Source organism: Thermobia domestica, chromosome 11, assembly GCF_964235325.1.
Source record: "Thermobia domestica chromosome 11, izTheDome1.hap1.1, whole genome shotgun sequence".
Taxonomy (NCBI): Eukaryota; Metazoa; Arthropoda; class Insecta; order Zygentoma; family Lepismatidae; genus Thermobia; species Thermobia domestica.
In genome coordinates, this window is record NC_137464.1 from 256870284 (window position 1) to 256886063 (window position 15780).

The window sequence follows — 15780 nt, forward strand, 5'->3', positions numbered from 1 at the left end:
TTTTTAGTGTACGACAAACATATATTGCCATGTTTTATTATTATTCAAATATGTGCGTAATGGAATATACTGCCCCTTCATGTGAGCATTAGCCCGTTGGGCCAATGGAAAGTGAATAAATAAATAAAAAATCAAGGTAACGGAGGACGGAATGTATTGTTTAACAGGCTCTGAATCACGCTGAGCCTTTAACAGAGTGCAGTTGAGAGGTGCACATACCCTCATGCTAGGTCTAGCACTCAACAGGCCCTACCTTGCACCCAAAAGACCGGAATAACAGGACCTAGATACAGGAACTCGTGCAGATTTGCTTTTGATGCACCCGTCGAAATAATTGTTGAAAAATTAGAATTCTTTTCCCGATTTCCTTTTTATTGTTTTCTAAATGATTTGTGCTGGACGACATGAAAATGTCTCACCTGGCATAGCTAAAATTTAAGGGGACCATCTTACGCAACTGCTGAAAAATTACAAATTACTTTTAAGATTTGCGTATAAATACGGCATCTGCATGTCTATATAAAAACTACAGTGCAAAAACTCAAAACAAATTGTGCTAGGTAGCCACTAAAACGCACGAACGTTATTTAACTGAGTCAGGGCAAGGCGAAGCTGGGGCCGAGCATCAACGAAGGGCCTGCGTCCAAAGGCAGCAAGCGTGTCAGCAAAGGTGGGTATACGCGTAAGCGAGGGTAGTGAAAACGAGTGAGTTTTGGTAATGATACGAGTTTCAATAGTACTTGTCATAGTTTCATACTAGTAGCGTTCCACTTCTAAATATAAAATACAGCTTCTGTACACTGTGCAGAAATACACCGCAGGTGGAAAATAGTTTATTTAATTCTATCGTTTGCAGGAATTTGTTCTTTATAAATATGTCTTTTCATGCAAATTATTGAATTTTATCTATAAATCTTCCAGAATGTGGTGCGTCAAAAGTAAATCAGCACCCAGCAACTGGCATTTGACTTTGAAGTAACGAATATAATTCTACGTGTACCTGAACTCACCCTACGCAGTCCAATTTTGAAATTTTCTCCTTAATTTTCTTTATTTTCGTTCATTGCGACATTTTATTCGTTCCATTGATTTTTGTATTCGATGAGAAAACTTTTGGATGGTATTCAGTACCTTCGCCAACTTGTTTCATGTCCTTAGAACCGAGTACATTGTTTATGTCTACATTGTGATCAGGGGTGGACTGGCTATGTAAAAAGAGCGCGGTCACATACTCTGGGAGGGCGCCGTCCATCTGAGGCTTTCGCTTGTATGGAATACCCCCTCCTAATAAAAGAAAGTGCCGGGGCCTTCCCCCGGAAAATTAGTACACAAAAAACAACAAAAGATTAACTAGCTATTGCAGTTAATCACGATAGAATTATACAAATTCAATATTTTCATGAACAAACAAAGAGACTTTGAGTACTAAATACGAGGCGTGTTTTTTAAGTAAGGTCCGTTTTGTTGTAGACACTAGTAGTTCGCGCGCATACCGCAACTAGCGTGTGCGTCGTGTACCGACATGCCTCGGGAACAACCGTGCTCAGTTTCAACTCTGTAGCTGACCTGTACGGATGTGTTCCGTGCTTTCACAATGTTTAAGACTATCAAGTCGCCCGCCGCATGTGAGGTTCGCTCAGTGATATGGTTTTTGTCAGCAAGTAACCTGTTTGCTGCAGAAATTCATCGACAGATTTGCGAAGTGTATGGTGATACTGTTATGAGTGCAAGTAAAGTGTAAATGGGTACGAGAATTCAAAAATAGCCGTGACAACGTCCGTGATGAGGACCGCTCCGGTCGCCCTTCTTCGATTACAGACGATTTGGTGGCTACAGTTGAAGCGAGGGTTCGTGAGAACAGGCGCTGCACAATAACAGGGGATACGGACAAAATCTCGCGGCCGAAACATCGCCGGCCAAAACCTCGCCGCGAATGAAACTTTTCTTTCAAATTTACCCAATGAGTTTCTTAATATGCAATTCCACATTACAAATAATAATAATAATAATAATAATAATAATAATAATAATAATAATAATAATAATAATAATAATAATAATAATAATAATAATAATATACAAAACATCGTGTGCGTGGGTTTTCTCGGGTTATTCCCGTTTCTTTCCACTTTCTTTATTCGATCATTTCCTTCACCCAGGTCATCTACGTCTCCTTTAACCTACAGGACATAATCAAGGGAAGTCGTAAAAACTCATATATTATTTCATACTTTCATAAATATTATTAGATTTTTGTTAAAATTTTAAGTTTTTGGATGTTCCAAAGTTCACAAAACTACTCTCCTTATGCAGACTTTCTTTCCCTATAACCAGTTTAAAAACATCCTGCCGCCCCACCTTCACATTGAAATCCTCTAATACAGAAATAGAATTTTCATATGGTATCGCGGGACTTGGTCAAATACCCGTGATACTTCTTCTGAAACAGCGTCTTTTATACCGTCATCCTTATCACCTGTTGGAACATTTACATTTTGGTCAGGCGAGATTTTGGGTATGGTGATATTTTGGGGCGCGAGGTTTTGAAAGACGAGGTTTTGGCAAAACGAGGGTTTGGCCCGGCGAGATTTTGGCCCGCGAGGTTTTAGGTGGCGAGGTTTTGGCCAGGCGGGGTTTTGGCCCCGCGAGGTTTTGGACGGCGAGGTTTTGGCCAGGCGAGGTTTCGGCCCGACGAGGTTTTGGCCTAAACCCAATAACAGGTCTCTCAAACGAATTTCCTGACGTGTCGAGATCAGTGCTTTACAAAATTGTTTCTCAACACCTAAAGTTTAGGAAACTGTTCTTCCGTTGGGTCCCGAAACTCCTAAAGAGGACCACAAAAACCAAAGATTTGAGTGTGCCATGAAGTTCTTGACTCGTTATCACGAAGAAGGCGACAGCTTCTTGAGTCAGATTGTAACTGGAGACGAAACATGGGTTTCGCATATCACGCCCGAATCGAAGCAACAGAGCATGGAATGGAGACACACACACTCGCCTGTAAAGGTGAAGGCCAAACAGACACTGTCCCAGCGCAAAATCATGGAGTCGGTGTTTTGGGATAGGCATGGTGTTTTGTTGGTCGACTTCATGCAACGAGGAACCACTATCAACGCAGAAGCATACTGCCAAACCCTGTGAAAGCTACGCAGAGCGATTCAAAACAAACGACGCGGCATGCTGACAAAGGGCATTGTTCTTCTCCATGACAATGCAAGACCTCACACTGTAGGTCAGACCCGCGATTTGTTAGACAGTTTTGGCTGGGAAGTTTTAGACTATCCACCCTACAGTCCTGATCTTGCGCCGAGAGATTACGATCTGTTCCTCCACCTCAAACAACACCTCAGTGGCAACCGTTACAATGATGATGACGATGTGAAAATGGCAGTGAAGGCTTGGTTATCGGAGCAGACGGCAAGTTTTTATGAAGAGGGTACTTTGAAATTGGTTGAGAGGTATGATAAGTGTTTGAACAAACTTGGCAACTATGTAGAAAAATAGATTAAAGTATGTACTTTCTGAAAATACATTTACTTTTTTGAAATAACTTTTCGTTGTGTACTTATGTTCAAACAGCCTTACTTAAAAAACACGCCTCGTATATTAGGCCTATATAAATCTGCACACTTTAACTGAGACTACAAATATCACACCAGTTGTTTAAATTCTTCGGCTACATTTGTTAACAGCCTAATTATAACTGAATATTTGAGTTAAGTTTGGGGCTTATGTTATTTTTCATACTTCTGTCCTTTTAAAACTATGTTCATCACAACATTAACTTATTTTTCATCTATTTTTAAAACCGTTAATAAAAAGTATACATGAAACATTTACTACAAATTAACAAAATTAAATTAAGAATTATATACCTACGTAGCGAAAAAAGAAATTCAAAAACAAAACTGGAAAATGAAAGTAAAGTCACTGCTTTATGCTTGAAGGAGCCTTCGCATCTCCTTGCTTTTTTCACACACTTTGTCAATAATAAGATTGTTGTCTATTTTGGTCAGAATGTCTCTTTCTGAGTTCATAAGAACAATGATTCCAGACGTTCATCTTTAAGTCTTGAACGGAGTCTTGATTTTATGTAACTCCACTAGCGTCTCTAACGGCGGGAGTGGGAGGGAGAGACATGTAAAAATGAACCAAAATGACCGAGATTAGAGTGAAATCAATATATTTCGAAGTCGCTGAGATCATTAATGATACCACCAAAGCCTAAAACAGAAAGGGCAAGGCCGTAGGCTGAGTAAAAATGGGATCTAGGGGCGAAGCATTGGGGGTGGGAGGATTGATATATAAAAATCATCCAAACTGACCGATATTAGAGTCAAATCTATAAATTTCAGGGTCCCTAAGATCATTATAATGATTTCCAAAGCAAAAACAGAAATAGCGAGGCCGCAGGCCGAGCAAATACCGGGATTTGGGCTGGAGCGTGGGGTTGGTATGGGTGATATGTAAAAATCGTCCAAAATGACTAATATTAGAGTCAAATTTATATATTTAGGGGTAAATTTAATAGCATTAATAGCATTCCCACGCCGAAAACAGAAAGAGCGAGGTCGCAGGCCGAGCAAATACCACGATCTGGGGTGGAGCCCTAGCTGGCCAAAGGCTAGCGAATTTATAAAATAATTATGTACCTTTGCTTTAAAAAAAATGTGTTCAGAGAGGAAACTGTGCGCCTTACCGAGGCTAAGACGGGTCTTAGCCTCTCCCGAGGAGGGCGCAAAGGCACTGATGTGAGGAGGGCGCAGCGGCCATCGGGCCGGTACTTGATTATGGCCAGTCCACCCCTGATTGTGATAAAGGCAGAAAACAACGAGCTCTGCGGGGCTTCTAACCCCCTCACTCGCTCAGCTATATTTTGTGAAGTAAATAATACTGTTGATCTTGTATGATTCGGGGAGGAACTAAATATCAGCCAAATATTTCATAATTCATACACATCAGTTAGTTTATCAGTATTACAATTAAGTCTTCTAGTTTTCGCTGTATAATGAAACATTTGTTAATTTATTTCTTACACTTCACTATACTTTCATTTGGTATTACCTTTGAACACGATTCCTTAATATGCATTACATCAGCAACTACAGATTAAACCTTGCAAATAGGCGTGCGTGTGTTTACATTTGAATAGTGCATAGCTAATGAAAATTACTACACTGCATATTTCAACTATGAAACATAATGCACTGAAAGTATACAGACCTTTGACTTCTTTCAAAAGTGGATCCCTTACCGACATTGCAAAAAACTACTGACTAGCTGATTTACTTGCTGTTTGCCATACTTTAATCTTTATGTTGAAATTAATGATACACCCAAACTTCTTTCATGAACATATACAAACGTCTGTTTTGCTTCGTGCAACAGACGATATGATAACAAGTGACGATAACAGACCGAAGCAGTGTTTATAGGTTTCCTTAATAAAATTTCCCTCGACTAACAACATTTTCCCTTTTCTTATCAAATTTTCCCTGGTTCGTAGGTGCTCAATTCCTATGCAACGAGTTTAGATAAAATTAACATAGCTATAGTAAAGGAAGCATCAACTGCATTTATTTTATTTATTTGGTTTTTGCTTTATCCTTCACTTACCTTTATCAAGGGGGCACGGTGGCTCAGTGATAAGAGTGTTTACCTCTTGTGCGTGGGATCCCTAATTTCACCCAATTCGCGCGAAGTTGCTTTTCTGGTGGACAAACACAGTGTGGGTGGGTTTTCATGGCGTTCTCCCATTTCCTCCCACTTTATTCATTTCACCATTGCATTAATTCCTTATCATCATCTTTAGCCTAACCGGCATAAGCATGGAACGTAAAACAAAGATTTTTATTTTTAACAACAAAAAAAAATTCAAAGACACCTAGCCAACAATGGGTACAAATTATGCTACTTTGTTGAACACACACACACTTACACAAACTATTGCTATTGTATTTGTTTATTTCTGAAGAACAAAGAAAAATTTTAACATTTATATTGGCGTCAGCACGAGAATTTCCCTGGATTTTTCACGTTTCATTGAAAAATTCGTTTTTTTTTTTTTTTTTTTTTTTTTTTTTTTACAAAATTCACCTACGAAATTTCCCCAGATTAGGGAAATTTCCTTCAAACTACGAACACTACCAGTCTTATCATAGTATAGAGCATGTGTCTGTTCTAGTCTTCTGTTTCTTCAGTTGCTTGTTGACGACGTAGTCTTGATGAAAAGTAAAACAAATAATTCATACTCTAACATGCAAAGGATTTAAAGACAACTCTAAGATGCAAATTAAAATAATAAAATGTATTTTGGCAGTTAATAACACATATATATAGTACGAGTATATAAAAAAAGTTAAAGTTGCCAGATATTTTCCAACTCGTAGAGTGAAAATACTGTAAAATGTTTATACTAAGGAGTTTGGTACGTGGTTGCCAGAACTACGTAGAAGGTGTCCGATTTGCTTTGGTTTAATAAACCATAACCAGCACTAATGTGAACACGGCAAAACAACTCGATATTGTTTAACGCATAACTCATAAAATTGTCATTGTCTTTGTCATTGTGCATGAGCTCAAGTAAATTGTCAAGTATGTTTCTCCAGATATCTCTTAACGATTAAGTGAATATAAACAATACAGCACATTTTTCCTCCTTGGTTTGATGCTCCAAGATGTCCGACAGCGTATCCTTGTTAGCAGAATACTAATAGCGCTAGCATGCTTGTTTGTCATCATAGAGAGTTGCAAACTTTATGAGACTGATTATACAACTAGGGCAATTCCATCCTCTATAAGGAGTGTGTGTAATAGAATGAATTTTTGCAGTCGAATGAAAAATTCAAATTGGAGAAATAGGTTGAAATGTGGGCAACTATTGTTTGCCATTTCTTAAATAACTTGATTGGTTTGTGTTGAATAAAATGTTTAAAATTAAGTTCAATAATTATATATATGAGAGTTACACTGGATATGTGATTATGCTATGGTAAATTTAAATTTATTGTTATTTTTCCTGTAATATTTGTACCCTCCCATCACCATTTAAAAATACCTTCAAACTGATAAATCTCTTGAGTTCCTCAAACCGGAAAGGGGGATGCCGCTGCCCCTGCCATTGTGACTTCTCACTTGTAAAATTCTGGGCAATGATGACGTCAGAGAAGTACAAGAGAATTGAGCGCTTCTTGGTGGCTATGTCAGTCTCTCAGACATATTCCATTGTAGTGTAAGTCAAATTATGTGAATCTAGTCTTTTGTGTCCACACACACAAAACCTGCGCCAAAAATAACTATGGCTCTCCACTTATTCTCCATTAAATTAGAGGTTGCGATGTGACTGTTCTAAAGCCGCCACTGAAGAGCGACCAAAACCGACCCCCCACATTTTACGTCACTGCTTTTCAAAGTTTGTCCTAGAGTAAATTATCTGAAATTAATACCGTTAGGCACAGGATTTTACTTGCAGATACAAATTTTCCACTCCAACACGAAAATAAGAAATTTAAAGATTGATCCACAAAATTTTTGTTTCCGCGCGGATTCAAATTTCGACATAAAACTTAACACTCGCTTTTGCAGAATGAAACATGCAATATATAACACTGAAGTAGTATATAAATGTACTCAGAATCATGGACATCATATTCGTGGGTATTCTCGAGGTTATGGTTCGGCCCACTTTTTCCCATTAGTTTTTATTCCGTTATCAGAATACTAAAATTAGCAAAACTTTTGGATAAAGTTGAAGGCCTTTTTCCCCAACCACTACTGATATCCACCCCCACAATCCTCGACAAGTCCTCAGGAGCAACTAAACTGTCGTCCTTCTCAGTGTTATTCTATTCACAAACAATGTAACGAGTATATTTTCTCCAGGGGCGGATCCAGGACCGACTTCTGGGGGGGGATGAGTTGTCATAATGCTACTTTTAAGGGCTCCAAACTCTGGGATGGATTTTATTTATATATGTAAAACAAGAAAGTTTCCTCTTCTGGGGGGGGCGATCACCCCGATACCCCTGATTTTCTCACGATTAAAACTGATCTGAACTTAGTATTTTTGCAAAATAAAAAGATAAAGAAAGAACATTAGAAGAAAAGGAATTAAGGCAGCATTAGTTTTCAGCAAGTAGGGTCATAAATCTTCATGTTGCTAAATATAGCAGGGGAAAGTTTGGAGTACTTCCACAATTCTTAAACAAACAAACAAAACTCTCTATCCATGTCTTGTACTGTTTACGTTTTCTACACAGCCTTTTCTATGGTAGGCTATAGAAGGTTGTGGTTATCTACGAATGACGTCAATATTGCTTAGGTTGCTCTATCATCAGTAATATACCGGGTGTATCAAAAATTTGGGGCCATACCCCCATGCCGTAGGCGTCGAAGGACCACCCATGGTTAACTAGAGATATTTCGCCAAAAATTGGTGAAATCTGCGGTGGCTCCACTTGAAAATTATACCACCAGCGCAGAGACGCGACGAAACGCCAATGAGCAACAAAATTACTTCCCCAAAATATGTTAAATCGCCTATATGCGTAATTTGTTACATTAAGAAGAGTCTAAAAAACACTTTTAAAAAAGTACGTCCCCATGGTTGGCGCGAACCACCAACCTTTGGATTACTAGGCGCGTGTTCTTCTGACTTGGCCACGAAGGCGATGTAGAAAACGTCGCTTGTAGAGGCATAAATCGTTGAGGTATTTCTAATTTGGCTAATCAGAGTGCTCCTGTAACCGTCTATATTCGACGATAACCGTTTGAGATTAGATAAAAATCCGTTCGCCATGTAATTTTATAACAAAGTGACGCGTGTCTATTTACCTTATTTCATGGTTCTCCCATATTCGCTTTCAAATGATCGGCTACAGTTGTCATCTAAATTCATACAATTATACGCACTCATCTCAAGACTTTTCACTTCATGATGTAGAGGCACGGGTTATCCTTGACACCCTAGCTCACTTTAGGAACAATTCATCAGGAAAAATAATATATAACAATAACCGCATGCATATGACTGGCGGTAGTTCGTGTTGGTCCCTTCGCGATTCTCCGCGACGAATCGAAGAAGCGCGGACCAAAATGAACTCCTTGTTTGCTCGCGATGGTAACTTCAATACTTCGACTCTAGATATCTCTTTCGACTCGACGAAACCCTGCCGCCAGTGGCACACTAGCGACAGTTCTTCGACGCGTCGCTGTAGCGACGATCGACATTTACCGGCAAGTGGGCCACTAGGTATTGGAGACGTTTACGGCATGGAGACGCTAACTCAACTAAAGATGCAAAAAATGGAAAGAGAGGAAAATTGTTGGAAATTAGTATTTTCAGTCTCAAATGGAGGAATTGTTTCAGTCGCTCTAGCCGTTTGGGCCTCACATTCGTAAAGCGTTCAATATTAGATGAAAACGCGACGCTTCTAGTTCAGCTGACTGTTCAAACAGAACGTGAGGCAGTAGCGGCGCTAGACTTGTAATAGAAGGGGGCAATAGGGGAGGTAAAAAAATTTGGGAAGGCAAGGCTGAGACATTTATTTTGCTTTGAATATTATTATTAGAGCAACCCACATTATGCTTTATTTTTCCAAATTATGCTTTATTATGCTTTGTTGTTAATTTCAATCATTGTTTTACATTAATCGTGTATAATTAAGCCTGCCATATGTCCCATAAAAAACGGGACAGTCCCATTTTTGGACCCGAGTGTCCCGCGTCCCCATAAATTTAGTCGGGACAGGCAAATGTGCCGTATTTTAGTCCCATCCTATTTCTGCTTTTAATATCAGTCTATCAAAACGTGAAAAATAAAAATTCTGACATTGGTTAACAACCCTGGGCCTTATGCAGAGTCGTTCTAACGCATGATTAGATTCATACTAAAAAGTTCTACTATCGTATGTTTCCAGCAGTAATCAGATCTTTAGTATGTCGCTAATCATACGACAAAACGACTCTGCATAAAGCGGCCTATTATTAGTGAATGAACAGTAAGCTGTGGCATGAAATAGCTTGGAACAAGTTATCACATCAACCTCTCCGATTTAATAGCGAGCAAGCCAATAGACTCGTTGCTCTGAGTTGCAGTTGCCCACTGGTGGTCAAGGGGATCTGCAATCTTTGATAAAGTGCACGAGCTGAGCCTGTTTTAACAATAATACAAGCAATGTTTCAATTTTGTTATCAACAAGAATGCCTAAACGGGAATGCACGTTTTCTTCCAATTTGAAGGAAAAATGCCCTTTTCTGAAAGAACGAAGTTTCTACAAGAACAGGGAAGATGAGTGATTATAACCAGACCTACAGTTCATTGGATTGCACATCAAAGGTCATAAAAAAATGTGTGATGTTAAGTTCAACTCTGTCAGAACGAAAGCGCATTATTGTGTCTATTTAAGACATTGTAGATGCATGATTTTCTTTCGTCTGCTAGAGTCTTAAAGAACATTTTTTTTAGATTTTAAAAAATCCCATTTATGAATGCAGAACACTCATAGTTCTCCAGAAGCATAACATTTCCTGAGAACAGATAGTTCGTTACTTTCTTGTACCCATTTCAAATAATACAGCAAAAATATTTCCAAAAAAAATGTATTTTGTTGGAAAATTGAGGAGAAGGGGTAGAATCGAAGGTGTCCCGTATTCTCATGAAATAAATATGATAGGCTTATGTATAATGTATAATATTTACTATACATTAAATATTCTAAATATCTTGATCTGTTTATTAATATTTTATGCAACCAGTTTCTTTCATATTTAATTAACTTTCTACTTAATGCACTGTAAAGGGATATGTTTTACTTGAATCAGTTTTTTCTCTCACTTCTGTGCGCCTTATGGGCGCATATATACAGAAAGGGATAAAAGATGCCACCAAAAAGTAAACTAAGTGCTCAAGTTCAAAATGTACACAAAACAATATAGTGAGGAGTTCTTGTGTACTATTCATTGTTGGCGGAAAGTTTTCTTCCTTTTTTTCTTTTCTCCACATCAAAGGATTACATCGTAAAGTTTTCAGAAATAAAAATAAGCTTTTCATTGTTGCATTGTTATGTTCTCAATGATTTTGCATTGTGAATATTGGTTTAAAAAAATATTAATACAGTGTGTTAAACTTAGACCTACAGTTAAACAGAATTTTCCAAGAATTATGCTATATGTTTTAAATTATGCTTTTTTTCTAAAATTAGGTTTTTAAAATTAGTTTCTTCTGGCCCCTTAGACAACCACAACCGTGTACAAGATACCAACCATATGTGCTAATTACTGTTATGCTTTTATTGCTTTTTATACTTTTGGGTTGCCCTAATTATTATTATCAGTTTTACATATTATTATTATTATTATTATTATTATTATTATTATTATTATTATTATTATTATTATTATTATTATTATTATTATTATTATTATTATTATTATTCACCGGTTGTACATTAATAAATGGGTAGGTGAGAAGAAATTTTGGGGTGGTGGTTGCCACTCCTCGTCCTCCATATCGCCGCCACTTACGTGAGGAAACGCCAAAGTGACATGGGAAACGCGCACATTGTTATGTGAGGGAACGTAAACTGCCTTGAATACGTTCCCCGACAATGTTATATTGTTGGTATGATGAGGGCCCAAAGGAATCGCTTGCTGAAGGGGCACAATCATTTAGTATAGCGTGTCTTACCCGTGTTGAGCCCAAACGGCTGACGCTATTCGAAAAAATTCGTCATTTTAGGTTGAAAATAAACTATTTCCAACAAGTTTTCATTTTTTTTTTTTCGTAGTTTTACTCATAATTAACTTTGGCTATGCGCCCGGACTTTTGATACACTTTATATTTCGGGGTTATTCCGTGTCAGTTCGAGCGAAATTCTGCGTAGAGCTACGCAATGCAAAAATGCAAAAAGTAAATATGAAATTAAATAGGAAGTTTAGCGCTAAAATGAAGTTAATCGTTACGAAATGTGCCTCTTTTAGGATTCTAGAAATTAGTTTGTTAAATTTCTTGTCAAAGCGCGATTTTTAATCTTCCAGCAATTGGCAACCATGCAATCACGTGACTGAAATCAGCTGTTGACTCTACGTGTTACGGAGGGGCGGGGCAATTTTTGTTGATAATTGACAGCGTTGTTAATTGATAAGTACATGGTTCCTGCTTACATAACAAGATAAAACTAGATGAATATTGTACGATAAACCTCTTTTACAAGTAAACATGGCGCAAGTTGTGCCGGTTGTGAGTGAGCTTATAGAGAAAGCTTCTGATTTGTTTATTAAACAATTTCATGTTCCACCAGAAGTGTCTGCTCACGCGCCAGGCCGCGTAAATTTAATTGGAGAGCATACTGATTACAATGAAGGCTATGTTCTTCCTATGGTATGTAATGATTGTACCAAATGTAGGCCTATGTTTAGCAGAAGGGGTCCAGCTCTTTTCTCTTAAAAAAAAAAAAAAGTTACAATTTTGATAATTCCTGTTCACATTTGGTTAGTTTAGGGTAGGTTAGTTTAGTTTGCGTTGTATTAGTGTAGGGGTCCCGCATAATTTTCCAAAAAATGATAGAATTTCGCTTATTTCTACTAATATTAGGTTAGTTTATGTTAGGTTAAGTTAATTTGGTTACGTTATGTTACGTCTAAGTACTTACATCATTCATTTCTCCTGTAAATTTTGTGTTTTTATGTTCTCCTGGACCCTTGCACCACCGGTATATTTCTCCACAGTTTACAGAGGCTGTAACTTATGTTTACAAATGGAGCGCTACTAGTATGACACCATGACAAGTGCTATTCAAACTCATATCATTACCAAAACCCACTCGTTTTCTCTACCTTCTCTAACGCGCCTGCTTCCTTCAGACGCCCCCGTCGCTTACGCTCGGGCCCCCGCTTCGCCCTGTCTCACTCAGCATTTCTGCTTTTCAGTGACCACCAAGCATAAGTTGGTTTGTGTTTTTTTGCACTATAGTTTTCGGGTTAAGTTTAGAGTTACCCCTCCGCTTTTTATAAAAATCAGGAAAATTTACAGGAGAAATGAGGTAAGAAATGATAATTTGAAGTTGATATTTGATGTTTAGGAATGGAAATTCGGCAGGAGAGTTATGTTTAATACGAGAAAAGATATATGGAAGTTAGTACTATTTGCCGGATGCGGAAGCATTCGCGGAGGGTTTCAGCAGCATGGTAGTTGTAAAATATGGCGAACAGGTGTAACTGATGCACAAAAATAATGAAGAAAACCTTTTAAACTTGTGTGAAGCCCACGGAATACTGAAGTTAAGTGAAACATAACAATTTTTAATACTTTAAGCACGGTTTTTTGTATGTTGCAAAGTCCAAGGGCAACTCTGTACTGGAGGGGCAACTCTAAACTTAAGCCTAGTTTTCATACTATGCATCCGGACGCCGTATTTATAGGAAAATCAAAAGTAAAACTTAGTTTTTCAATAACTGCTTTTGATAGCTCTCTCGAATTTTATATATGCCATATGAGCTATTTTCATGTCGCGCAGCGCAAATCGTTTAGTGAAATAAGTGACAAATTAATTTTTCAACAATTATTTCGAGTGGTGCACCAAAACATACCGTATAAGTTGTTTGTTTTCACTTGTTCTCTTTTCACTTTTTTCAGCTGATGTCGCTTAAATCGAAATCGGATGGCATTTAGTATTCCCCAAATCCGTCGACGGCTCCGGTACCGGCGTCTCTCTGAACGATCACTGCAAATCCAAGTGAACAGTTCCGATAACCTTAATGAAAACCCCGAAACACATCACGACACATTTCCACCAGAAATAAAAATAAGCTGTTCATTGTTTCATTGTTATGTTCTAAAAAGATTTAGCATGGTAAATATTGGTTGTACAAAATATTAATAAAGTATGTTATGCTTGCAGTTAAACAGAATTTTCCAAGGATTGTTATAATAGAATTTTCCAGTAATTGAGTTATATAGCTATTTTAAATTATGCTTTATGCTTTTAAAATTAGATTCTTCTGGACCCTTAGACAAATACAACCATTTCAAGGTACCAACTATATGTGTAAATTGCTGTATGCTTTTTATGTTTTTTTGGGTTGCCCTAGTAATCATGTAGTTAATGTTATGAATTTAGCAAATAGAGTCTTGGGCATTGTTATCAGAAGCACAAAAATATTTTCATAACCATCAGTAATTTTAAGTTATATGTAACCCTCGTTAGTAGCAAACTAGAATATGCGTCTGTAACCTAGTTTGGCCGGTTTCTATTAATGCCAGAAACATGATTCTTGTTTTTATTCAGATTGTCTTGAAGTTGATTACCATGAAAAAAATGAAAAGTTTCCGCAGAACTTTTAGATAATTTATAAACTCATTTGAAAGGTAACATTTTGAGGAAAAAAAAAAAAAAAAAAAAAACTAGAACACCATTTTGTAAACTTAAAACCTTTATTTCTCAAAATCCCCACCATGGATTTCAGTGTTTTTTGGGAACTTATTACAACTAGTGTCACATGTACAAAAAATGTGATGGGCCATCGAAGCACTGAAATAATTCTGGAAGCAGTGAGAAGATATCCCAGTCAGTGTTGCCAACTGATTGCGAAATAAATCTTTTTCTATAACTTCCATATGATTTAGCCATATGAATTGGTATAAGTACTCTTCGGTATCCTAGAAACACGCCTTTGAGATGGGCCATCTAAGCACTCAGGAGAAAAAGAGTTTCGAAAATTTATAATTAAGGGGAAAATACAATAATTTGAACAATAAATGGGCATTAGGATTCTTTAATGTTAATCAGAATTAACTAGCAATGAAGCAAATATAATAATCTGACAGTATTATAGGCCTGCACAGCACATTAAATAAATCTTCGGTTTTGCTGTAATTAGATATTAACATCAAGTGCTTTTTGTAAACGTTTCCCACATTGAAGTAACTGCTTTTAGGAATTTTGGAGATAACTGGTATGTTCTGCCAGTAACAGTTATTCTATCTACTTTTACATAAAATGTGAGTAAATAGAACACAACAGGAATTATTTTCAGCACAGTAAAATGAGGGAGATGGACCATGGAGATGTAGAAGTTTTACTGATGCATCGCCTTCATCACTATTCACTGAATCTGTGAAACCATTATACCAGTGATCGTCATAAGCACAAGCGATGTATATATGAGCAGTTATGGATTGAGAAACAGACTTTCCAACACCATAATCGAAATCGAAGTTAATACTAAGGTCTTCATCCAGACTTGTAAGCTTTGCTCCAATCTTGAATGGACCAGTTTTTTCTTTTCTTTCTTTTTTTTCAAAACAGTGCATTCCATGTGTCTCCGGAATAGTGTTTGCTCTAAGAAACCTTTATTCCGAGAATGGTCTCAGAAGGCTTCCTTTTGTCACGACCCGCTTAACAATCCCATCATTTTCATCGCATGGGGACTTTCCATGGCTGGTAGCAACAAAAGACATTTTGCCATCATATCATGGAAATCACTTGCGTGGAAGTAAAGATTTAACAAGACTTTGCAGTTTTTATATTGGGCTCCACACCCATCAGTGAAAAATTCTACTTTTGTTATGTAAGGAAAATTTTGTTTTAAATCCGACATTACCAGTTTCTGTGTTTGAAAGACTGTTGGTACGTCATGTCCCATATCATCTGAAAGAATGTGAACTTTTGTGTTGAACAGTCATAATTAGTTGGGGGAATCACATTGAGATAAGTTGTTTCCTTAATTCTAACATTAACAATATATACTACATTAGGACAGTAGCATAAGATTTTACTTGTT

The 15780-nt window shown here is 37.4% G+C and overlaps 2 protein-coding genes across 3 annotated transcripts in view; one reads left to right on the forward strand and one right to left on the reverse strand.

Moving 5' to 3' along the window:
* Positions 1-5408, reverse strand: part of LOC145664964 (uncharacterized) — a 69034-nt gene extending 63626 nt beyond the window's left edge. For both annotated transcript variants that reach the window (XM_081732115.1, XM_081732116.1), the window contains exon 1: positions 5224-5408. In XM_081732115.1, the coding sequence (XP_081588241.1) occupies positions 5224-5260 (37 nt within the window). In that variant the 5' untranslated portion in view covers positions 5261-5408. The remainder of the gene's footprint in view (positions 1-5223) is intronic.
* A 6667-nt stretch (positions 5409-12075) lies between these two features.
* Positions 12076-15780, forward strand: part of LOC145664965 (galactokinase-like) — a 40052-nt gene continuing 36347 nt past the window's right edge. Inside the window, exon 1 of the mRNA XM_081732118.1 lies at positions 12076-12379. Within this exon, the coding sequence (XP_081588244.1) occupies positions 12218-12379 (162 nt within the window). The 5' untranslated portion in view covers positions 12076-12217. The remainder of the gene's footprint in view (positions 12380-15780) is intronic.